Here is a 24804-nt window from a genome sequence, read left to right on the forward strand (position 1 = left end):
TTGATGGTAGAATATCTTTGGAATAGAGATGCAGCTTACTCACACATCTACCTAATTGAACGTGTGGAAGTTGGAAAGCATTGAAATGTCGACAGGAGTCCTGAGTGTAGACCAATTTGGAAAGTATTACATCATTAGTGACTCATCTCCCAACCGGGTCCCACTTGGGTCTCTGCCTCTGCTTGAAACTTGCTCCAGAATTAGACCGCGTTTAATATTAGAAATAAAGTGGGTTATAAGTCTGAGATCATCACACGCTCGTAGAAGAGGTCACTAACAAGACACTAAAGTATATTTCCATCTGCTTCAGCTTTGTATTTATTTTTCCGACCATGACAGCGAGCACAGAGAGTCTGAGAGCAGCAATGGCACAACAGACACCACAGACAAAAGTAGTTGAAGGTAGATTTCAGTTTATTTCCCAAATCACATTATTTTTTAATCATGCATTACAAGGCAAAACAGATGATGCCCTTGCATAAGAAAACATTTTGATGTCAAAAGACACGAAATGTGAGAAATTTTAAAAGATAGCAGTTCCACAAAGCTGTGTCCATTATCAAACTGGTCAAGTATAAAAAGCGACATTTAAGTTACAAACCTTAGAGACAAAAATGTTAAAACTACAGAAAACAGGAAAAGCTTTGAGCTTCTTACTACCTTTTCCGCTCATTTGTTCTTTGTACAGACGGCAGCGCTTTGTTCATCCAAGTTTAAATAACCATCTTATGCCCTTCATCATGAGAAATGCAGCAGCACACGTGGACATGTTCTACAGCAGGCTTCATACTTACACATGGAAAAAAAAAAAATGGGTTTATTGCTGCAAGGCTCCAGAATAAATACATAAATAGCATAATTTAAAAGGCACACTATGAAACATTTTATCAAAATGAAAGATTCACATTCAGCAGTGTTTCTTCCCTTTTGCTCAGCTTCCTTGAGGTGTAATGCAAAGGGAAGAAAAGATGAGTGCTTTTACCAGCTTCAGCTGTCATATGTACCATCAAGACAATAAAGTTTAACGGGAACTAATTCAGTGTGTCTAATCTAAATCACTCCAAATGCTTATGTTTACGAAAAAAAAAGAAAGAACAAAAAAAAGACAACAGTCCTAACAAAATACTGACTTCCCTCTTTATGTATGCATAGCTTCGCCGAGCAACATAATGGTCCAAAACGATCAAATACTAAAAAGTGAATGATGACGTAACCCACTGTTCTCATGAATATGCAAGTGTTTTTGTTGGTTTTCAAAGTGTAGTGGAAGAAACCTGATAAGACATGAAAGCACTTGGGATTTTCGGACTAATTCCACTGCACTGTACGTACAAAATTCAGCAATGTTTTCACGAGGTCTAGTGAGTATATTTCAGATAACAGGAAATATTCTAATGCTGAATAAATATTAAATATTCATATAAACCCAATACTGATGTCAGTTGAATTAAATATACAGCAATTCCTCACCTGTCTCCATATTTATTTATTTATTTATCTTTTTTCCAGGCTCTTTGGTAGAAGGTCTGCTAAATTCTAACTTGGGAGTGACAACCTTTACAGTCTGCCCCTCTTAACTTCACCCTCTTCATTAGAGGAGGGGACCTCCCTTTTTTTATAGATTCAAAGTTAGTCTTTGTGGTTTTTACTGCATGCGATCCGTCTGGAGCTGCTGGGGCTGGTACTGGCTGAAGGCTGCAGCGGCAGCAGCAGCCCCCGGGGTGGCAGCAGTGGCGAGTGGCTGTTGGACAGTGTATCCATACCCTGCTGTAGTCATGTAGCTTGTTGGTGCTGGCGAGGCCGCATATGGATACTGCTCATAAGCAGCGGCGGCGGCAGCTGCAGTGGCAGCAGCAGAGTACTGGGCATAAGCTGCTCCAGTATAGTCAAGGTATGGGGAAGTTGCAGCAGCAGCAGCAGCTGTTGCTGTAGCAGCAGAAGGTTGTACATGAGGGATCATCACACTGGGTTGGACAAAGGCTTGAGGATAGACATAGTGGGCCGGGATCCTGTGGGACAAAAAGACACGCGCGTTCAGAGCGGAGCTGCAGTCGGTCATCTGACCAATGCTGAAACTAAAACTCTGGAAAACTGAAAAGCAGGTGCCAAATATGTCAATCCAGTCTTCAGAGCACAGCAAATCCATTCATTAACTGAAAACCCCTACCTAAAAGTGAACAATTAAAAAGCAGCAAAACCACAAAGGAACACAAGCGCAGCTTTTAATTAAAAAAAAAAAAGAAAAAGAAAAAAAAAAGCACCTGAATCTGAAACACAGTAAGGCATTAAAAGTTGACACAGCCAAACTCTGCACCACTGAAAACCACTGAAAACCATATTTGACAAAATGCGAGCTTACCACAAAACACCACAACATATCAACACAAGAAGTGGACATTACTCTGGCCACATACTGCCACACCAACAGCACACATACAGACATGCCCACACATGTTAATAGGTCCCTGAACACAGAAAAGTAGGCTCTCTGTGTCCTAAATGAGCAGCCAAAAGGCTGTAAATTACAATGCTGTCAATGCAGCTTTTAAATGGAATTTCGTCTTATCAAGTGCAGTTGGGTAATGTTCTGCAAATGCCATGTTATGTTCGTTTTGTCAAAAACAAATACATTAACTTAACTATTACAAAGTAGGAATTGTGTAAGAGTAGAAGAGTCCATTTGAAGAGCAATGAGAGCTACCCCGAAGCGTGTAAGTGGACAAATACAAACCTTTGTATCTGGGTAAACTTGTCCCCCACTTAAAACTTGTGTTGAAGTCACCCTCAGTAAATATACTGAGGAACAGGTGTGAAATATATCTGTCCACAGACAAGTGCCCCCCTCCCCCTGCTACAGACATACACCCCCCACACAAACATACACACGCCAACTTGATTGACAAGAGAGGCTGGAAGCATGCTATTTTTGCTCCCCTTGTCATCTCCAAAGGACAAGCTGATCTTCTCCTTCAGTAACACATGGCAGAGCGCTCTTCAAACTAGAGCGACGGCCTACGCCGCACTACTGTTTCAGTGACTTTGCTGAATATTTCATTAGGTGGCTGGAGGTGTCCCACCTGATTAAACAGCGGGACAGTGTCAACAAGAGCAAATGCTTTTGTACTGTACCTGCATAAGGAACGCGGTTTTAAACGGAACCAGGAAAGTTCCGTAAAGTTCGTAAAGTTATTTTGTAGCGACGCAGATTTCTTGTTTTTCTGATGCATTTAAATGCTAGAAAAGCACATCTTTAACTGTGCCTTTTGAGAGAGAGAGAGAGGGGGGGGGGCATTTTGTCATCCTGCAAGTTGAGAGCTAAATAAAAGTGCTTTGTAAATCACCAGGACACATGGGTAATCCCCAGCACATAACCAAAAGCCTTCATGGGCGCATGGCTTGGCCCACCTGTTGTCCACAGCCAAGCGGCCCCGTCTGTGCCATACATTATTAACAGCACTGCAGAGTGACTCCCATTTTCCATCCGAATTTGAGAGGCCGTGCAGATCACTGTAACCAACAGCTGCTGTCTAAGAGAGCTGCTAAGATCTCTGTCTCCTACCTATAGTCCTGTGGCCTTTGGAGTTGTCCAGATCTTCAAAGTGACTTTTTAAATGTTTACTTCAAATCTAAATAATTCATCTACACTAAAAAGCCATCTACAATCTGAAAATAGTTTGGCGCGGCTTTAATCAGGGGCCTTATCGTTTTCGGTTACCTTTTTGTGGACAAAGTTTACAGCGGGACTCCAAACTATTTCCATGTGGTTTTCAAACGTATTCTGTGTTTATCGTTGATTTTTTTTTTTTGGAATGACAAACACATTTTTGAATGAAGCCGCTGGAGTGACAAGAAAACTTGCAGAGCATCAAATGAATGCCCAGTATCGCTTGCCTGCAGATGTAAGAATAGGTTAATAAGAAGAAGGAAAAGAAAAAAAAAACACAGCATCGTGGGTAAGGAAACAGAAAAAGAACTCCTGCATGCAAGCCAGAGTTTGTTTTGTTGCAGGGGATCGAAATTGAAATGTACTCTGTGAGTTATCATCAGCTGCCCCTTTGACAACAAAACACTTCATGTTAAACAAGAAACCGTGAAAAAAAAGAAAAAAGAAACCACAGGCTAAAGCAAAAATCATTAAGAGGTAAAAGAGTCAACACTCCATTGCAGAGTTATAACTCCCTATCAATACTGAGAAAGTGTGCACAAAAAAAACCCTCCTGCACGCCCCCCCCCTCCCCCACTGCAAGTAGAAATAGGCACACAGTTAAGCTGAACACCACATCATACTGAAAACAAGGCACACACCAGTCTATGTACTATAGAAAACTGGGAAAAAAAACAACAAAAAAAACCAAAGACTTCCATGCATCTAGTCACCATTTCAGCTCGTTTGTGTATGTCAGAGTATACAGGTAACACTTTAGTGCTCTGCCCAATGCAGACTCAGCTATTCCTCAAATCATCATGTCCCCTCATCAGCTATTTTAACCGTTACCGACCCTGTCGGATCAGAAAGAGATAGACAGCGTGAAGTCAAGTCCTGTAGTGGCTTGGAACAAATGCGCACTTCCTTCACAGTCAACCCCCACGCAGAGGAAAACACATAAACACTCACATGTCCTCATTCAAGGTGAAAACAATTAAAACAGATTACAGGTGATCATAACAAACAACTGTTTTTTTTTTTTTTTTTTGTTTTGTTCTTTTCGCCATGTTTTACAGACAGATTTTGTTAAAGACGTTCGAGTTTTACCAGTTAAACATACCCATAAGGTCTTTGGATGAATGCCGGATGGATCTGAGGTACACCAAATGCAAATCCTGAAAATGGAGACAGACAGCTGTTAGACTTTTGTGTGAAAACCTTGAGGCTGCCCTACACGTATGTGTCAGCATTCATAGTCCAAATGTAAAGAGAGTTAGCTGCTTACTTTGGATTGCATCTCAACATACGTTTCTCTTCTGACAAAATTAAAAACTTCACTGACTTCATGCAACAGCATCAGTGGTTATCTAGGCTCGGACGCCGGGCTGCGATCCAGTTCCTCACCTGGCTGAATGACTCTGGGTTTGGCCCCCAGATAGGCCAGGTTCACATTGGCTTTCCTTCCATCTATTATGGGGTTGGGGTCCTTACAGGCTCGGTCAGCCGAGGCCCGGTCTGCCATGGTCACCTGAAGGCAACAGCACATTTCCCATTCACCTCATGTTGTTCACAGTCTCTTGCCACAGATTATATTCGGCCATGTGACATCAAAACCCGAGATGAGTCAGATCATCTTCAACTATGCTGAAATGCTTGGCCTTTCCTCACTGAATGATGACTGAGAACAAATATTGTTCCAGCAGTTTTAAAGCCTTCCCAGTGTTTTTTTCTGCCACAGCACTGAGCAAACAAACTGCCCATTTTTAACCTGATGTCAGAGCAGGAAACTGAAGCCCAGTTGCCAACCCTGTCCGACTGACCCAACTGCATGACTGTGCATGTGCGCTGTCAGTTTGAGCGAAATCAACACGTTGTTACTTACAAATCCATAACCTCTGGATTTCCCCGTCTGCCGATCAGTGATAACAACAGCCTCCTCGATGTCTCCAAACACTTCGAAGTACTTTCTGAGACTTGCGTCCGTGGTGTGGTACGGGAGGCCCCCCACAAAGATCTTGGTGAAGGTGGTGTCTTTCTGTGCCGAGTGCATCATTGGTGGAAGTGTGTTAAAGTGACTACGCGGGAGTTTTTCCGGTCAAGATAAAGTCAAAGAAGAGCGTTGAGTTGGCGGCGCGGACACACAGCCCCCCGGCAATGTGACTGACTTCTGTGGCTCTGAAGGAGAAAGAGGAGGAGGAGGACACCTGTTAGTTTGTTGTGAAGGTTCCCCAGTTGTCAGCGTGTGTGACACAGAAACTTAACTCCACCCAGATCCAGACCACCACAAAGTGCTCAGGCTGCCTACTGTCGCGCAGCTGCTAAAACAGTGGCAAGGACACACAATGGAGAGCAGGAGCACGGGCTCTTTGTCACTCCAACAAGTTTCACACCATTTTCTGATTTTTTTTTTTTTTTTTGCCCTCTTGCTGAGCTCTACATTTAGCTTCTGTGAATATATTTATCTTAACTCTCCTCACAAAAAGGGGAAACGGCTTTTCAAAGCATCCACCACAGACAAAATACTCCTATTTCAATGTTCATTTTTTGAAAGTATTAAGGTTAGTCTACTAAGTACCCTTCAATTGTTTGTCTGTAATTGTAGAATAATACTAGGGTTTGTAATGCCCATGGCATCAGTAATAGCTATAATAAAAGTCCTAGAATTATAGTTGTATCCTCTGTATGGCTTTTTATCCCTCTGAAAACTTTTAACCCATTCTATAAATGAAGCTTTAGATTTCATTGCTGACATACAGAATATGTAATTGTCTGTGTGTGATACAACATTTGACCTCACGGGTTCTTTTGACCTCAATAAGTTTACTTATCACGGACCTATCCAATGGGTCACGAGCCGCTAGTTTTGACCTATAAAAGAAAAAGACACCAAAAAAAAAGAAAGAAAAAGAAATAAGATGCAAAAATGCCATCAAATCATAACATGACTGTAGATTTAGAGGTATGAAGAGGTACCAGATGGTCCAAAAACAGATAACTAATAATAACGAAGAGATTCAGAATAGCACATGACTCACATGAGTGGAAAGTCAATAAAGAATGGAATCTGTCACAAAGAAAATGACCAGGAAGAGTCATACGACCATTACCAAGACATTAAAAACATGCAAAATAGACACAGAAATGACCACGGCTGCGTGATTTGAAGTTGTTTAATGTCCTCTTTTTTAAAATTTCTTTATTCTGGTGTCATTGCTTAAAAGCCCAGTACCTGTAGAAAGGTTCGGTGGACTTGCATGTCTGGTCCCAGATGCCCGTCCACGGCCTGCCGGCATCATCTCTGGGAGCATCATGTTTACATGATTGTGTTCAGTATAATACATCTGCTAATGAGGGCAGACCGTTTTTCCCCCCTGCATAAGTTAAAGGCAAGGATCACTGCCAACATCATCTAAGAGTTATGAGTCACGTTCCTCTCTGATGGCAATCACGCTTCACGATGGCCGTTCTTGTAAAGCACCAACCATTACAATGTCATTTAAGATAGGATGTTTTTTTTTGTTTTTTTTCTGTCTAAATATACAATATAGCTGTTTACTGAGAATGCACACAGAAAGATCTGAGTAAAGACGCTGCAGATTTCCCAACAGAGCATGGGGATATTCTGCTTCAGGAAACTACACCAGTCGGTGTAACGATTTCTTATAATGGATGTCAGATTTAAATCTTGGATAAACAGCACTCCAACACATTACAAAAACTAACTCACACAAACCACTAATCTCAGCTGTTCTTCTCCTGCATTATAGTTACACATTTTGAAATAGCCTATGATGCAATTTCCAAGTAAGGATAGCAAGATTGAAGTTTATTTCAGAAGTTTTTTTTTGTTTGTTTATCATAGACATCATCCCCAAATCAGGAAATCATAAAAAAGAAAAAAAGCTATCTATGCTGCTTGTGCGTCTAAAATCTAACTTGGTAAACATTGCACCACACTGCTTAAGCATACAAAAAATACTCGCATGAAATCAACTTGAATCACTCAAATAAAGAGTCAACACACACACACGATGATTGCAAATGTTCTATTCTAGAACATTTTGTACCACTTAAAACAGATACGTTATAAATACAATTCTGTACATTATAATAGCGTAAATACTATGTTCAAATACACACTTATTTACAACTCCTTATTAGGGAGAGCAGCTTTGTTCTCTTCTTTAAAGTAAGGTCTTGGGTCGTTTTCATGTACTTGAAATTACAGCTTCAATATTCAACCATTTCTATTTCAGCTCCACAGCTCACCACTTCCATAAAGATATAGTTCATAGGACCACTCGTCTTCTCAGCTAATCTAACTATGCACCATTATCTGTAACTCGATACTGTCAGGCATTCATCCAATCCTCCATGTGAAAAAAATAATGCATAGAGTACCTTTTAACACGTTGTTTCACTTCAGTCAGTTTACACACAGAATGCAGATGGTCAATCAGTTAAAAAGGCATTCAATTAATCAGTCAGCAAGGCAGGATGGCATTCTGAATACCGATGGAGTGGACACGATGATACACACACAGATTTCAGGTCCATACAGATCAGCTCATCTTTTTTTTAATAACTCGGTGAAGTTGCCATTGAGTAGTCTGGGGTTTATGTGCCTCTCTTTAATCGAGCAGGGCAGTAAGGCATCAATGTATCCAAGCCTCTCACAAAGCCTAGTGGCTTGGTTTCAGGCGGATCCCAACGACGGCACACATTTCTTCATTTACAAATGTTTTATCGGACCAATATAGAAGATGGTTGGTGAACTCTCCAAGAACCCTTTCCAGTGCAAGCTTTCAAACAGCATCAGTCCGATGCTGGATAGGGATAATTTCCTCCACAGTGTTACAGTACGTCAACAGGATAATTTCTAACTGCTAACCCTGAAAGCAGCTTTCAGGTTTTGCAGACTTGTCCTACGTTCAGGGTATGTGGCATTACTCTTCGAGATATGGCAGTAAGCTTTACTTGGACACATCTATTTATAGCGAATACCTCCATATATGCAACATTAGGAAAATAGCATATTACTCATAACAGCAGATATGGAACCGTAGTTCTTTGGTTAGCCCTGACATATCAGATTGATGTAAATATCAATGTTTTTAACAGTAGTACATTCTTAATCTTCATATCCCAGAACAATCCATTATGAGCCTCAGAGAAGGGGCTGCATTGTCATACAAAAATATTATATATACTGTTCTGAACCAATGTAAGAAAAAGTATGTGGGTAGTCTTCCATTCCCTGTTAAAAGTTAAGTCCTCTATAAAAATATGACCGTATAGAAAACTCAGATATGTGCATAGTGAGGATTTTTTTTCTTTTTTTTCTTTCAGTGAACGGTAACTAAAAAATACCTTCATTAAATGCACAGGTAATATATGCTGAAGCAAAGCATCCACACAGGAGGAATGCATGAGCTCAGAGACTTGAGTGGTCATAGGTCGGCCTCAAGGTCAGACACAGCAACACTCTTGGGTCCCAGTTAATCGGTAGAAAATCGGTCCTTCTTTGGGTCCTATCTGATCAGAGTCTGGGGTTCTGTGTCCATGGAAGGTGGTCCTCTGGTTAGCCGAGATGGCTTCACAAACACACCGTGGCCTGGGGGACAGCGGAAGTACACCCTGCCCTGGACAGTGCCGTTGTGCTTACCTAAGAGAGGGTCAAGCATAACGGAATTAAGGGCTTCTCTATGATTTGTCCCATTTACACCTTTTAAATGCAGAAGAAAACAAATGCCGTTTGGAACGAAATGCACATTAAACCTGAATATATAGTGAAGCACTTCAAAGGGACTTACCCACTGCCATATCCAGCTTCACACCAATCCAGATCCCCTTTGCAAACTCCACCCCTCCCACATAGTGGACTGTTCCTCTTCTCTTCCCCACCCACACCTGTTCCCCGGGTGCCATCCAATCAGGAAGCTGAGCAACAGGGGTGCTCTCATCCCCACTGGAGTCCCCGTAGGGTTCGGCGCTGCTGGGGTTTGGACTGGGGCAGGGACTCCCATGGGGCAGATCCCCCTGGGTAGGCTCCTGGATTGGAGGTTCTCCTCCTGCTCTTGGAGCTGGGGCTGAGGATGGGGCGGTCACTAAGGATTTGACCACAGAGGGTGATGTTGGACGTGGGACTGAAGGAGAGGGAATTATGAGGGCTGAGGAGGGGTCTGGGGCTTTGCCAGAAACTGAAATTGGGGATTTGATTGAGGTGCAGCCTGTGTTGGGGCAGGGCACAGCTACGTGAACGGGGTCTTCATAATTAGGACTTTTGCATATAGCATTTTCAGGGCTAGATGTTTTTCTAGAGACATCAGAGAAAAGCTGATTGTCAGTGTCACATGTTTCTACACGATCTAATTTCTGCTGTTGGTCTGCAGAAATCTCCAATCCCTCCTGTTCCCATCTCTCAGTAAAATGTGCTAAATCACCTTCTCGAATACTGTCATCAGCCCCTTTAAAGTCGGTGAACTCCAGGCTGGTACTGAGAACAGAGTTATGGGGCAATGGAAATGAGTCCCGCTTTTCTGTGCAATTGGGAATATTGACAGGTGAGGAGGCTGAATGGATAAGCAGGTCAGCTGAAAGAGGTGGCTGCTGGGTGTCACTCCCTGCAGGAACACTTTTGGTTTGGGTGTAGCCTCTTCCGGCAGGACTACCAAGAGGGTCATGAGAGTCTCTGGAGGTGCAGCTCAGGTGGTCAGAGCTCTCACTGGTGCTGAAAGGCATGTCTGACAGCGTGGCGTTGGAGGCACTTTGTGAAAAGTAGCCACTAGTGCAGCTGCTGGCCGTGGGGCTACGGGACACCTCTCTTTCTCCACCCCCACACCGGCTTCCCTTTAAGTCAGAGCGAAACCCATCCTGGCTCTCAAGAGTGGCGTTGTAGTCCTCAAAGTTTGCAAAGTCCTCTGGGATGTAAGTCTGGAAGCCCCTTCGGTCCCGCGGGCCTCGATTTACATTCAGAGTCATATTCACAACAGTCTCCTCGTCATCAGAGTCCTGCTGATGGAAACAATGGCAGAAAAACAAAAGACACAGCCCAAAATACATCATGTTAGCTATGGCCCCGTTAGAGTTTAAGCCTATGTAAACACTAATTTTTTTTTTTTTCTTAAAAGAATGAAGACAGAAATGGTAGAATGTGATGATAGAGCATGAACACAATGTGTGTGAATTTGTGGCACATTTTCCGGTGTTTAAGAACTTTACTTGATGGCGTCTTTGCCGCTTTACAGTTTTGGCAACGTTTGTCCCCGCATGAAACTGCAGCACCATGGTTGCCCTTTTCAACCATCTCATGAGCCTCTACCACAAGTTCTACTGGTGTGAGCGTTTCACTCAACCATGAATCGGGACAACAGCAACATGATGTACCATTCCCTATGCTCCAAGCATACGTGTGGCCTTTTATTTATCCATTGCATCCATGGAAACAAATCATTGCATTACTAATAAACGTTAAGATAAACTCAACATTTGTTTCATCCTGCTGTCATAAGAAAAACAACACTGGTTTGTTGTTAAAGGGGGAAAGAACGCTGTTCAAGTTTTTTGATGAGCAGTCTGTTAGTGGAACTTGTCAACATGATAATCTTAAAGGACGGGCATAAACATGCGGCACATTGGGGAAGTTTGCCTTCTAACATGTGGCTGATATCTGGAAGGGGATTTATTTGAACCCAATCCACAGAGATAGAGCTAACAAAAACTGTAGGTGGTAGTGACCTTAAAACGGCTAACAAACTCAGGTGAAGTTTGAGGGATGGTTCGAGATGCTGTGTATATCCCGATCAAAAAGATGAGACACATTTTCTTTCAAACTCGGATTTGGTTGAAACAACGCATCTGTGCTGTGATTGGTTGAATGTCCAAGTGGGACACCAGAACCTGCGAAGTCAACTACTTAGAATTCAATCAGTCATTGTATTTTTTTTTTTTTTTACTGCTGCTTGATAATTTAATTTGCGACGGTCTTCTAAAGAATTTCTAACTGGACTAACTTGCATGAGTTACTACACCAAGAGCAAAAACTAGACTGTCAGTCTCTTAAGAAATTGGGGTGGGGTTGCTCAGGCTGCAGTTGAGAGTTTAAACTGAACCCATCAAAGTTTGTTTGAACAGAGATGGGAGGGGCTGTTGATGTTCAAATGTCCATCAGCTGTGAGTTCAGAGTAGCAGTTGAGGTTGCCACGGTGATGTTAAGCGCAACAATCTGTCTGACTCACACTGAAAACCACAAAAAAATTGTCTTGAACTACGGCTTTTTTAAAAAAAATTATCATTATTTAGAGGAAAACTGTGACTCCAAATTAAAATGGGAAATGGGTCCTGCAGAATAAAAACTGTAGGCCCTGCGGCGGATTAAAGAAAAACTTTCTTCAGATCTTTCTCAGCTTCCCACTCCGTTGAATTTCGGTTACTCTCTAGTCTTGAACAATCTGTCCACTCATTGCAATGAAGATTATTTTTTCTGATCAATTATCCATTGATTTGGTAACGTCACAGAACACATCAGAGAATAGCAGTCACCGTGAAAACAAGGCAGTTAGTTTGGCATTTTGAATCCCATTTCTATGTTGAAGGGTGCAAGACTAAGTTTCATTACAACAACATATGGTGGGATTCTGTTAGCTTGGGAATATTACAGACTAAAAATACTATTTGACTGTGGAATACAGTACGATTTTTGACAAGCTTGATTCTGGAAAATGGTCGAGACCATAGCTTGAAGAATTTTAATACCATCGACAATCCTATATTTTTCACCATTTCCAGTAATTAGTGTGGTTTTCTTGGACATTCTACCGTTTTTTTTAGTGGATGCGAGACTGAAATTTCTCCGACTGACTCATTTGGAGTAGCTCCAGCACCGAGGCCGGTTGAAGAGCTCTTTACATTAACCCTTTATGTGATTTTGAAGCAAAGTCTATGAAGGTGTGCACGAGTGTGAGACGAGTAGCTGCAGCAGTGTCCGGGTGAACGATAAACGTGCCAGCAAGTGCATGTGTACGGCTCCTATGTATGTATGCAACGTGTAGCACTTACAGCAGTGTGTGGCAGTGTGTGGCTGAGCTGTCTGCTGGTGGGGGTGGAGGTTGTGGTGGAAGGCTTGCAGTGGCCCTCGCTGCCTGCCCTGGGTCGGAGCCAGGAGCAGGGAGAGGGGAGCAGTGCAGGGCTGTCCACACATGAGCGCATGCTCTGCGGATGGGTCAGAATAACAGCACACACTCACACACAGCATGCATGGAGCTGGGCGGGCCAGTCACATAGTTAGTGCCATGCAGTTTGATATTTCACAAAAACAATACTTGAAGTGCCCTGAATATGAGGAACAAGAATTTCTTACTGTTGCCAAATTTCTTTCATCGCATTAGCGTACAAGCTCAAGGGACCATCTAAGCGCTTGATATCATTTTATGTATGTATATACAAAGAATATAGTTTCAAATAGGGAAATTATTTATGTGCATTAAATGAGCAGCTTTCAGAGGCGTTCACCTCTGAAGTCGAGACTACGAACTCCCAATCAACAGTAAGTTCCTGCACCTCTTTTAGCTCACTCCAAGAAAACAAAAATGCATGGTTAGTTGAAATGATCAGAACAGCCGAAAACTATCTGGAAAATCCAATTATTACAAACCAAGTAACACTTGAGACATGAGTCATGTGCTTTATGGTAAATATAGTATTGAAAAATAAGTAACGTCATCGAGCAATGCAGGGCAATTTGTCATTTTTGTGAGAATTAGGACTGACAGTTGACTGACTGAACAAAGAGAAAGGAGACTGTGGCAGAGCTTTATGATAATGAGAACAGAATGGCAAAAAAACAAACACATGAGCGCTTTCCACTTGATAGAAAGCAAATCCAACTCCGTCCTCTTTACCTCCTGTCCCAGAAGTGGCCGGGCCTCCAGGGCTTTCTTCGCTTTGTTCTCCTCTTTGACAGGAAGTAGAGACTTGAGGAATTTAGGCGGCTGTGGCGAGAGGACTTTGAAAGAGCCGGCGCTGAAAAAGTTAGGACTCTCTGGAACCGGGCCTGTTAGGGAATATTCAGTGGTGAACCCATCATAATCTTCCTCATATAAAAAACAACAAATATGTTACGTAGCTGCTACACGTGGGTAGCGTCTGGTTTACCTGGGTTCTCTTTGTTTTTGATGGGGGTGGCACAAAGGGCACCATCTTGAGGGCTGCTGCTGGTGTTGTCCACATGGTCACAGTAGTCCTAGACATTAAGTCTCAGTCAGCTTCACAGGGTTTTAATACACATGCAACTAAGAGGCTCTCTTCAACAGTAGGATGCTTTTATAGACAACCCACACAACCTAACTGGAGATCCAAAGTGAAAGGACAGAAAAGCAACATTATTTTCTCCTATGGATTTGTTAACAAATGTGTTGATTTTGCATTCTGTGCATAACTTTGTGATACAACATGTCCAAAAACATGCTCCGAAAATAATCAAACGGTTACAGAAAACTGTGTATAAGATGTAGCTAAAACATACCAGATGAACCTTGTACTCTTCATCCTCACAACCAGTCAGGTCTATCTTACTACATGAAGACTGGGGAAAAGCAACAAAAACAAGTTGTCAGCAGTTTTGAAAGCTTTACAGTAAAAAATAAAAATAAAAATGTCCTTATTTCCTTGTGGTCAGGAGGCAATGTAGTGAGAGATGTGTTAATTACATGCTGTACATTTGGTGTGCTGATACTCCTTCTTAAGTGTCTCCCCTTGGTAGCAAGTGCTTCCTTCACTGTCACAGCCTGCAGAGAAAGATTTGGAGAAATTTCAATTCAACTGATTTGAACGATACTGTATAAAGCCAAAAAGGTACATAACTGGATTAAGTTAAAGGACAGAACCTCAGAAGAGACCGAGACTGCACTTAATTGTGATCTCCACAGGAATGTGGTTGCTAGCTGAGGCGACAATATGCGGGGGCTGGCTTCAAGGCTGAGGGGGAAAACGGGCTGGCTGGTGCCAAATTGGACTCGGTAGTTCCAACGGATAGCAAAGCAGAAGCTGGAAAAGCTGCGAGTGTTCACTGACGTTTCACAGTGCGAGCGTCGCTGTGTACAATACCTGCCGTAGCCTCTCCAGACTCAAGATGTTCTCCACTTCCAGAACTCCTCGTGTGTATTTCTCTATGTAGGTTTCCCCATCCCGAGTCTCCTCGCTGTCCCCACGAGCAGCCATGAGGGCCAAGGTTTCCCTCTCTTCTGGCTCCTCTGAGGCCTGGAAAGACAGAACAGGGGAAAAGGGCTGATAAGGACAAACTCCAAGCTCATTTCTTGCAAAACATCGACAAAACAGTATGTTGGATGAATCTGCACAATAACAAATTCAATCACAGAACCAGAGTTGTACCTTTGGTATGTTGGAAACAATCTCATAGGTGACACCACAGGAGTAAAGTGTGTTCTTTAGAGACATTCTTCTCTTGAGACTCTGAGTGAAACTCTGCATTAAACAAAGAAACGAACCAAAAAAATGGCAATCAATAAAACACAACCTCGGTTTTGCTGTGTGCTGAGCACCTTCAACCCTTTCGAGCATTAACCTGTTTGTTGTAGATGTTGACAGCAATCCGCTTGCGGAGCACCAGCTCCATGGAGGCGGGGTGGCTGAGCTGCACGGTGGCTTTGATTATCAGGTAGATGCGTTCGTGAGGTGAAGTGACCCGGTTGAGGTGCACAGAATCATGAATGGACGAGTCCCAGGAGCACACTGCCAACACCTGGGGAATCAGAGGAGCTATGTTTTATTGATGCAGTTCAGCAGTCATCTATTGAGAGAGATCATCGGTGCCAGCCAGCCCAGAGAGCTGACTGGGCCATACTAAAACTTTAAATGCTTCTCTTTGAACCCGACCGCTTTGGCTCATTGTGTTGTTGCACTACCAAACCCCTTCAGGTCACGGACTGCTGCCATGATATTCTCTTGTAAATGTTTTAAATGTCATTGTTCTCTCAGAGACTGCATAGTTTCCATGCCTCGAGGCATCAAAAGAACCCCAAACCACGATGCTTCCCAGTATGGAGGAGGCCATTTTGTTAGCTTACAGTTTTCACTCCAAATGCACATCTTTTTACATTGCTTGTGTCATCACAACATTTTCCGATAAATGTTGTGGAATATCCGTGGGGCATTTTGCAAACATTAAATGTGCTGCGATATATATTGTTAATCAACCAAACAATCTAATATCAATGTTTCTCTTTTGTTGTTATGTTGCTGTTATTCAGGAATGATTCATACCAACCAGTCTTTTTCAGGAAGGGGGGGGGGGTGTTAGTGTGGTGGCACAGTGATAAATGAAGACATGGAAAATACGTTCTTCTATGAACACTAGAAATCAATGCAGAAATTCAGAAAATTCCAAAGGGTTCCCAAACCCTTTTCTTTCAACTGTTTTTGCAACAGAAGCACAAAATAAAATCATCTTGTGTTTTCCAACTTCTCATATTTGGCCACAAGAGGGCAGTAAAGTCGTTGCTCACCTCCTCGCCGCTGTGCCTGATGATGGGTAGATAGAAGAACTGGCTGCCGTGCTCTTTGGGCAGGATAGAGTTAACGCCTGCAGCATGAGGCCCAGTCAGCTGCTCGTTCACTGTCAGATTATCGGCTGGTGGCATAAAAGACACTTAGTATTTTGAAAGCCAAAGGGGAATCTGTGAATCACAACATGTGTCTGCCTCACCATTTAAGTCCAGGAAGAGAACAGGAATGTGAGCTTCCATCCCTGCAGGTGGAGTCCTAAATTCAGTTGGATAAAATTGATAATGAAAGTCGTATAAGGGCCACAAATGAAGTGAATGCAATGTGTATGCCGACTCCATTCCTCTTACCAGTCTGCAGGAGCTCCAGGTATCCCGCTGCCAGGTGCAGGTACCAGCACTGCGTTTCTCTCCTCAGTCAAGCCAACCCACTGCTCCACCAGCCGAGCTTCACGCTCAATGTCTTCCTCTGACTTTTCTGCACACGTACAGCGAGGAAGGAAGATGTTTAATCAGGACAAAGTTGATTAGGCTCCTCCAGCTGTCCAGTGCTATAACTCACCATGTTTGTTGATGATTTTCTTGATTTGTTCATCAAGATACTCCCGGCGCTTGATAAGGGCATCTGACCAGCGCTCCCTAACAAAGTTGAGATCTTCTTCCTGGAACCACAAAGAGACCAGAATCAATGCCAGTTAGCTCAGTAAGGCAGATGACCTGCTGCAGAGCGTCGAGAAATGTTACCAGGGAATGGTGGGTGTTTGCCCTAGCTGCACCTTAAAATAGGCACAGAAGATGTTTTGGAGAAGCTAAGTAGAAGCGACACTTAATATCTGCTCCCAAATCCAAGATGTTCAAAATCAAAGCCTTAGGTTATGCAATTTTGGGTGAAAAAAAAAAAAAAAAAAAAGAACAACTATTAAAAACCCACATGTCCGCGAGACCTCCATTTAGCCCCTTAGTAACCCAGGTCATTCTCGCACGCTTGCATGCACACACAAATGAAGCAACAGCCATCTAAAGACTTACCTGAATGTGTGGCAGAGAAGCCCAGAGAGCGGACCTCCCTCTGAAACATCAGCTGTACTCAACAGACCTCAAAGCCAACCATATTTACTCTTCTGACGTCAGCACACTCTTACCATGCAAAGTACTGTGGATCATGCAGCCATGCAGTGCCCCTGCGATGAAGTGAGGGTTAATATTTCTGCAGCTCTTCAGTGACGACAAGCAAACAGTAGCATTAGTGCGCAACCTGAGGGGAGGGGGAGCGCGGGACGAGACCATGGCAGACATGCTGCGCTGGCTGGGAGCTCAGCTACAGGTGGAAGTGCGTTTTGCATTGATGGCTGCCAAAAAAATGGTTGGCGTGATCATCCACGTGTGCAGCTGCTGTTTAATGAAGCACTTATTTAGCCGACAGAGGCACAGCATCCGGTCTCACATGCCCTCAGCAAAATGCCTCGTCACAAACACACGATCAGTTGTTTTTTTCCTTCATGCTGCAGAGTGAACTACAGGGGGGAGCAGCAGCAGGAGACTTTTAGAGGGTACCTGATAACTATCCATATCGTCTTCCACCTCTCTCTGGCAGGGGAGAAGACACTCAGTCAAATGTGAGGAAACCGGCAAAGGCCCTGAGATTATAGCTCAGAGAAAACCATGCACTGCCTGAGTAATGTCAAAGAACAGTATGCACTAGATGGTTATATGTTTCTGACTTAACAATACCTTAAAAATAATCAGTTTCTTCTTTTCATTATTATAAAGTGGAAATAATAAAGCACTCTTTAAGTGTTAAGAAATAAGCCATTTTGTGAATTCTACACAGGACACAACAGGGCATGTTAACAGAACCAACACTGTGCTAATGAGTTTGTATTTTACAGGGCCTTCTTTAGTTTGACCGCCAGCCACCCAGAGGGTGCAGTCGAGAAACGAAACCTGAGAATGACTAAACATACTCTGGCTGAGTCAGCATAATACCGTATATCTCTGGCATAAAACGAGCATACGGTTCCAAAGACGCATATCTGCTTTGATCCGATTGCAAATCATTTTTCTAATAATGTCAACACACTCTTTTCATGGTCCAACTGGGCCGTGTGTTACGCAAGATGTGTATTTTTCACAGACCTGGTAGCTGTCGAGTGGCCTCTGCAGTTTGATGGAGCGAGCCGACACGCAGCCAATAGAGACAGACAGCACCGCTTCCACCAGCAGAGGCAGAGTGCCCGAGTTCTGGACCGGCTTCACACACACCTGCAGCCTCCTGGAGTGACCCTGCACGCAGAAATACAATTATAGAATTATTGTTTGGTGTAGGTCAGCCAGTCAGAACTAGAGAGAAACTTCTCCCGAGTGTTGCTCAGACCTGTCGGAGTTGGAACACCCCTCCTGTGCTAATGTCTTTTCCAGGCTGAAGCTCCACAGACGCGTACTCTCCCTGCTCGTTGAGCTCCTGGATGGAGACCCACAGCTCGATCCTGCGAGACACCTCGCTCCACCTTCAACGTGCAACAGCCAGGGTTAGTAAGGTGGGAAACAGTGTTAATTTCGTCAACCAGGACGATGACGAAAATATTTCGTTAACGCCCCTTTTTCCCGTGACGCACAAAATTGCTTCCAGAAAATAAAAATATGACGAGAATAAAAAATGATTTTCGCTAACGAGACTAAGACAAGACGAAATTTACAAGCCATGGACGAATGGACATTAAAAAATGTAATTGTTTATAATTAATTTGTAATTGTTAATATAAGTGTTTCTTGAACTTCATAGAAGATTACGCGCTGTTGCCCTGTTTGTACCAGCACGGCGCCTGTCCCACAGTGCCTCGCGCAGCTCAATCAGTAGTAGTTCAGTGAGTCGAGTTCAGTTGAGTTTAGGCCCTTCCCATGTCAAGTAACGTAGCCGGTAGCTAGCTATAACTTAACCGTAGCTAGTTCAACTTTGCAGTCCAGTCATGGTTGGGCTCGGATACCGGTATACGATTTGTTGGAGCTGGGCGAAAACAACGCCTGGATGTATGGAGCCATTTCGTTTACAACGCGAAGGACAACAAAACAACCTGCATGATAATGATTGATCATGCCGCCGTGTGTGGAGAAGTTCTATTATGTACAGTGTTGACTAAAATGACTAAAATGACTCAAATTTGACTAAGACTAAAATTGATTTTCGACATTGTGACTAAGACTAAGACTAAATTTAAAAAAAGCTGACGAAATTAACACTGGTGGGAAATGTCAATGTCAGTGTATGTCCAGAAGTGCAAAAGTCCAAGAGAAAACAGCAGATACATCGAACCTGTCTCGGAGCGTCTGGGTCTTGGCCTCCAGTGCATCTAACTCCCAGAGTGAACGTCTGTTCCCTGCACAGCGGTGACCCCAAACTTCAATGGCCAACGCTCCATCCGATATGAACTCTAAAAACTCATCTGTTACATGCACGACATACTCCTGGACAAAGAGAAGAGTCAGGGTAACGAGGATTATTTGTATTGCAACGAGTCCAAAGCAAGTGAAACGACTAGCAGCTCCTTTTCCTTACCTTGCAGTGATCAAACTGGACTGTGAACTGAGCATCTGGGCTTCGAGGTGAAGGCCTGTCAGGGCTGATCATGGGAGGAGCCACAGTGGGCTCACCATGTTCCCAGAAGGTGTACTGACAGAAGACAAAGTTGGACAGATTGAGCGGCAGCCCCGTCGCCTCCCTGATCCTCACCTACAGCACCAAGACAGGCAGACGGGATGAAGATTTATTTATTATTTTTTTTTAAATTGGCTCTTACAGCTCCTACATCTAAGCAGTTTCAAATGCCAAACTCAGCTACAATTCCCTGAGATGTGACTCTTACCCTGCAGGTGAGCCTCCTGGCCATGTGGACGATCTCTCCATTTGTGTCCATGACCTCATAGAAACTGCTCTCACTGGAGTTCTCTGATGAGTCATCTCCCCCAGACAGGCGCTCGGGTACAGCTCCACTCACTCGCATCAGCTCAACATGCAACCTGCCTGCTACCTGTACCAAGCAAAATGAGGTCATCACTGTGAAAATCCAAATGATCCTAACTGTCAAACATAAGAAACTGTAGGAAAATATTGGTGTACCCTCACCTCTCCCTGTTGGCTGATGATTGGGACAGCATATTGCAGTCTGACATCGTGGAAAAGGCACTCTAGAAAAATATTGGCCACTCCTATCAGGTTGTGGTTCTCGTGCGCCTCGTAGAACGGATCACAGTGTTTGCCGTTTACTTTGTGATACTGGAAAAACAGAGAAGGCGACATTCATTATATAAAAAGAAAAAAAAATTATATTTCGGTTATCTGCTCATCTTTTCCTCATTATGGCCCTCTGTTTCTTACCGTTTCCTCTGCGCCTTCTTTCCAGTCTCTGTAGTGGTCTCTCATGTCCACCAGTTTGTTCTCCAGCTTCTCGATGGTCCACACCTGGGTTCCCTTCCCCTTCCGCCGCACCTGAATGGCAGGCTCGCTCACGATTGCGCCTCGCTACACACAAAAGTGTTTGGACACATTTCAGATTGGGTACTACAAGCTCAAAGTTGTGGCTTAAGGTCAACACGGATAGTTTTGACAAATGGTAATTCTTAATAGGTGTGGGTTCAGAGGTCTGACCTTGCGGTTGGCACTGAGGTTGGCTGCAGGAATCTGAAGGGTGACCTGATAGTCAGTAAGTTTGCTCATCTCCTCTGCCAAAAAGTTGGCTTCTCGCACCAAAGTGTTGGCTTTGACGACCTGCTCTCTGAGTCGAGAGAGACTCTGACGAAAAAGCTCATCCCTGTCTCAAACACACACACACACACACATACATACAGACACGCACTGTAAAATTGTGAGGATGAAGATCTGGCATCTTTTATGCACGAGGTGTGGATTCATAGATCAGCCCAAGATGTATTTACAGAAATATAAAAAAAAAAAAATTTCTTAAACAATTATTGAACTATTAGTCAAGTCAAATTAGAAAACAAATTGACTCAGTGACACATTTACTTTTTCCTTAATTGAAAAAGAAAATTAAAAAAACAAATAAATAAATAAAAATCGGCACGTGACTCTGTGTGCACTCCACTAACCGTTCCTCCGTCCACAGGCGCAGCTTGCCGTGTGGCGTGTGCGTTGGGAAAGTAAGGCGCTCGCTGCTGCTGCGGTGATGCTGGGACGTCTTCTCAGGGGACAGCTGTTGTCGTAGCGACTCCAGCTCTCGTTCATACATTAGCCTCTGCTCCTCCAGAGCCAACCGCTTCTCCTCCAAGTACTGCTTCTCCAACACCTGGACCACGTTCTGCATGGGGTCTACGTGAAATATAAACGTCAAAATAAAATTTTATGAAGAAAAAAGAAAAAAAATGGCAACCGAAACACACACACTCACAATCAAACCTACATGACAATACAAATACTAAAAATACAAACTGAAAGGTTGCAGATTGCCCTAATCGTACCATTGTTTCCAAGAGTCTTCATCATGACCTCCATCTGGGCAAACTCGTAACTGTAGTCTTGCTCAGAGGAGGCCTCGCTGGCCGTCTCCACATCTGCCTCGACAAAGCTCTCTCGAGGAGAAGCTCTCTCCAACTCCTTCAAACGGTCCCGCCGCTTTCGTTGAGGCAGATTTATCCTACAGAGCAACACGATCACTAAGCAGTGTTTTTTTCATATCGGTTTGCAAGCGAGAATGTGGCAAAGAAGATCTGAGAGCTCATACCTGAAGAAGTGATTGTTTCCCCATAAGATTCGGTCTCCATGCCACAAGTGCACCAAGGAGTCAATTATTGTACCATTCACACAAGTCCTGTAGAAACACAAAGATGTCAAAGGAATTCTAGTTTTCCCAACTTTGACTGCAGAAAACTAATACATTGTGGGGAAACAAAAGCAATCCTTCTGTAGCAATAGGGAGACAAGGTCCTGACGTCAAAGTGTAGGAGCTCAGATCATGAGATTCCTCTGCGGTGAGGTCATGTGAAACTCTGAGGTTCAGTCATCCATAAAGGAAAGAGAGACAGATAGCAAATACGTTGAAAGTAGTTGTACAACAACTCACCTGGCATTTCCTATTGGCATCAAGGTGACATCACTGTCTGCGCAGAGCTCCAGGACGCAGTGTTCTGGCTGGATCCCGATCCCAAAAAGCTGGATGTCCTGAGACGTGTCTGCACCCACACGCGTGTGCTCCTACACACAGGTGGAGGACAGATTCACAAAACTATAATAACAGATCTGAATATAATAACACTTAGCCTTCTGAGTCAGACTTCTTTTTTGAACCAGTTAGCATGGGAAAATTGCAAAAACATGAACGCAGGAACTCTTCAATTTCAACAACATCACAACTACGGCGATAACCAGCCAAAATGGAAAAAAGCCTATGTGGAAAGGAGGCGTTGTTAAACAAACATGGCAGCTTTTAGAGGGTGTAATAACCCATTTCACATTACCGTAGTCATTCCTCACCGATATGCCAGGCTGGTTTACAGAGGCCAGACAAAGGCCTGTTGTTCTGCAATCTGTGCAGACTGTTTTCTCACATGCCTCAGCTCTCACAGGTCCAACTAGCTGGTTGTTTGTCCCTGATCTGCTCTGACTGGACTCCTCTCTGGTGCTATACCACTGTCTTTTGAATCCCCACATGTGAGCTTCAGTGTTACAGAACCTCAGTCATTGGTGGTGGGGGTAATATCAATGAGAAAATCTTTAGTAGTATACAGCAGTGTTGGGGAGTCAGAAACTGGCTTTCTCTGGCAAAGTTACTGACCTCCTGAGGTGTATGTGAATCATTAAACTATCAAATAGAGGCATCAGACAATCTGAATCTAAGGTTGATCTAATTTCTTTGTATGAAAATGAATGAACTACTTGTGATTGAGACAGCCTTAAACCGGTGTAAAATATCTGTTTGTTTCATTCTGTTGTCTCATTTAAAAAAAATAAAATAAAATTTGCAGTTTGTTTCATCTTTTTTTATCTTTATTTATGGAGGAAACAGACTGTTTAGATTGTTAGAACAAACTGAAACTTAAACATCACACTATGATTAGTAGACTAAACATACACTGAAAAGTTACCCGATATATAAAACTGCTGCTATATCTAAAGTAGCCATATAAATTACTGAGCTGAGTCTACTGATGGGAAAGGACTGAATATTAGTCATAAAGGTACTGTAATTAAAAAATAATAATAATAATAATTTACATTATAAAAACTGTTTTACCTTCAGGTAGTAAACCAGTAGCTCATTTAGTGCAGGATCAGCATTTAGATTGACCAGGAAACACTTGTCTTCGCCCACTTTAATGCCAGAGGTTTCCAAAGAGATGCCCATGCTCTCCAACTGCTTCTGACGGTCCTGTAAACATGGATAATAACAGTGTGGCTATACATATAAATACACTGAATTAGAGTTCAGGTTTTAGACTATTGTGACTCATGTGCGCACAGTGGCAATCTCCTCGGTCTTTCTTAGCTTCTCCTCCCAGGTGACCGTCATCTCCTGAATCAGTTTCTCGGACTCCTGCAGTTTCTCCTTCAGCTCAGGAGCCTTCATAGACTGATGGAAAGCAACGGAGAAAGCAATCAGAAACATACGACTGGCGTTTAATCTGGCTGGAACTTATTCACAATGTGTCTCAGTCCGCTTCTTTCTTCTCACCTCGGCCTGAGAGAGCTGAACTTTGAGCTTTTCAACCTCTTCCCTGAGCTCTCTAATGATCCGAGCGTTAGGGTCTTCGTTCACCACAGCGTGGTTGACAATTCTCTTGGCTCTGTCGGCATAGCGCAGCGTGGACAGCGTCTCCTCGTAGTTATCAGCAGCTGGACTCACTGTGGCTATCATGGCTGTCTTACTGTTCCCACCAAGGTTGTCCTGAAGACAAAGGAAGCAAAGCTGCTAAAATGTACTGTCCAGTCTGACAGCATGAAACAGGTCATTGCAACAACCAGTTATAGAAAATACGTCATTTGTGGGTCAAACCTTCAAAAGCCAGGTGAGGACTGAGTCTCTGTAAGGCACAAACTTAGCCTTTCCCTTTCCTGCAGACTGATCAGCCAGGGCGGAAATCACACAGCCTAATGTGGTGAGTGACCTAAAAATCACACAAAAATACATCTGAGGACTCCCACAAGTACTAAGTCAACATGTAATAAATCAACCAATCAATCAATAAAAAGAATACCCACTTGTTTATATTGCTGCCTTCTTTGAGTCGCTCCCCAGCAGCTCCGGTCTTGGAAACCCGCTCACTTCCCGCCAAGTCAACCAGGCTCATTTTGCTCACTTTCTCCCCTGAATTCTGTTTTACAACATACACAATCAAACCCAAGACTATTACATTTAAAGGACAAAGATAAACAAGTGTTCTTATAGAAAAAGAACAAGAAAAGTGAAAAGCAAAAGATAAACTAACCCCAGACCGTAGATCATACAGCGTTTGTGTGACAATGATACTGAAGACGCCATGCGATCGACTGCTCTCCTCATTCATGTTGGTGGCTGCAACTGTGCGAGATTTGTTCCCCTCTGACATCAACACCTCAATGTCCTAAAAGGGTAAAGCAGAAGGTAAGGACAGAGAGAGACAGCATTATTAGTCACTGCTGAAGTTTTGCCA

General features: G+C 43.2%; 2 protein-coding genes across 8 annotated transcripts in view; both read right to left on the minus strand.

The window, feature by feature from the left end:
* Window positions 1–396: 396 nt before the first annotated feature.
* Window positions 397–5896, minus strand: rbm24b (RNA binding motif protein 24b). The gene is made up of 4 exons (XM_075465364.1): window positions 5529–5896; window positions 5051–5174; window positions 4767–4821; window positions 397–2009 (listed from the first exon to the last, which is right to left on the minus strand). Exons 1-4 carry the CDS (start codon window positions 5697–5699, stop codon window positions 1646–1648), a joined length of 714 nt encoding a protein of 237 aa, XP_075321479.1. The 5' UTR covers window positions 5700–5896; the 3' UTR covers window positions 397–1645.
* A 1781-nt stretch (window positions 5897–7677) lies between these two features.
* kif13a (kinesin family member 13A) overlaps window positions 7678–24804 on the minus strand; it is a 37564-nt gene continuing 20437 nt past the window's right edge. The window contains exons 8-40 of one of the 7 annotated variants that reach the window (XM_075465367.1): window positions 24601–24735; window positions 24374–24486; window positions 24168–24279; window positions 23847–24059; window positions 23634–23744; window positions 23409–23543; window positions 22239–22369; window positions 21900–21986; window positions 21637–21812; window positions 21268–21487; window positions 20807–20969; window positions 20537–20680; window positions 20285–20434; window positions 20025–20189; window positions 19718–19891; window positions 19475–19626; window positions 18539–18671; window positions 18301–18447; window positions 17719–17751; window positions 16727–16826; window positions 16516–16642; window positions 16368–16423; window positions 16168–16292; window positions 15228–15404; window positions 15035–15127; window positions 14750–14902; window positions 14362–14430; window positions 14169–14228; window positions 13799–13886; window positions 13546–13697; window positions 12704–12856; window positions 9460–10660; window positions 7678–9311 (exon numbers count right to left, since the gene is read on the minus strand). In XM_075465367.1, coding sequence (XP_075321482.1) covers window positions 9178–9311; window positions 9460–10660; window positions 12704–12856; window positions 13546–13697; window positions 13799–13886; window positions 14169–14228; window positions 14362–14430; window positions 14750–14902; window positions 15035–15127; window positions 15228–15404; window positions 16168–16292; window positions 16368–16423; window positions 16516–16642; window positions 16727–16826; window positions 17719–17751; window positions 18301–18447; window positions 18539–18671; window positions 19475–19626; window positions 19718–19891; window positions 20025–20189; window positions 20285–20434; window positions 20537–20680; window positions 20807–20969; window positions 21268–21487; window positions 21637–21812; window positions 21900–21986; window positions 22239–22369; window positions 23409–23543; window positions 23634–23744; window positions 23847–24059; window positions 24168–24279; window positions 24374–24486; window positions 24601–24735 — 5382 coding nt within the window. In that variant the 3' untranslated portion in view covers window positions 7678–9177. Of the gene's footprint in view, window positions 9312–9459; window positions 10661–12703; window positions 12857–13545; window positions 13698–13798; window positions 13887–14168; window positions 14229–14352; window positions 14431–14749; window positions 14903–15034; window positions 15128–15227; window positions 15405–16167; window positions 16293–16367; window positions 16424–16515; window positions 16643–16726; window positions 16827–17718; window positions 17752–18300; window positions 18448–18538; window positions 18672–19474; window positions 19627–19717; window positions 19892–20024; window positions 20190–20284; window positions 20435–20536; window positions 20681–20806; window positions 20970–21267; window positions 21488–21636; window positions 21813–21899; window positions 21987–22238; window positions 22370–23408; window positions 23544–23633; window positions 23745–23846; window positions 24060–24167; window positions 24280–24373; window positions 24487–24600; window positions 24736–24804 lie in introns of all 7 variants that reach the window. The other 6 variants (XM_075465366.1, XM_075465365.1, XM_075465368.1 and 3 more) reach the window with 6 other exon arrangements.

Source organism: Odontesthes bonariensis, chromosome 5 (assembly GCF_027942865.1).
Source record: "Odontesthes bonariensis isolate fOdoBon6 chromosome 5, fOdoBon6.hap1, whole genome shotgun sequence".
NCBI lineage: Eukaryota > Metazoa > Chordata > Actinopteri > Atheriniformes > Atherinopsidae > Odontesthes > Odontesthes bonariensis.

Coding starts and splice junctions, on each gene's coding strand:
- rbm24b (XM_075465364.1), bottom strand. CDS start 5,699: ATGATGCACTCGGCACAGAAAGACACCACCTTCACCAAGATCTTTGTG. Junction 4,822..5,050: donor ACCCAGAGTCATTCAGCCAG/GTGAGGAACTGG, acceptor CTCCATTTTCAG/GATTTGCATTTGGTGTACCT. Junction 2,010..4,766: donor TTCATCCAAAGACCTTATGG/GTATGTTTAACT, acceptor TTTGTCCCACAG/GATCCCGGCCCACTATGTCT.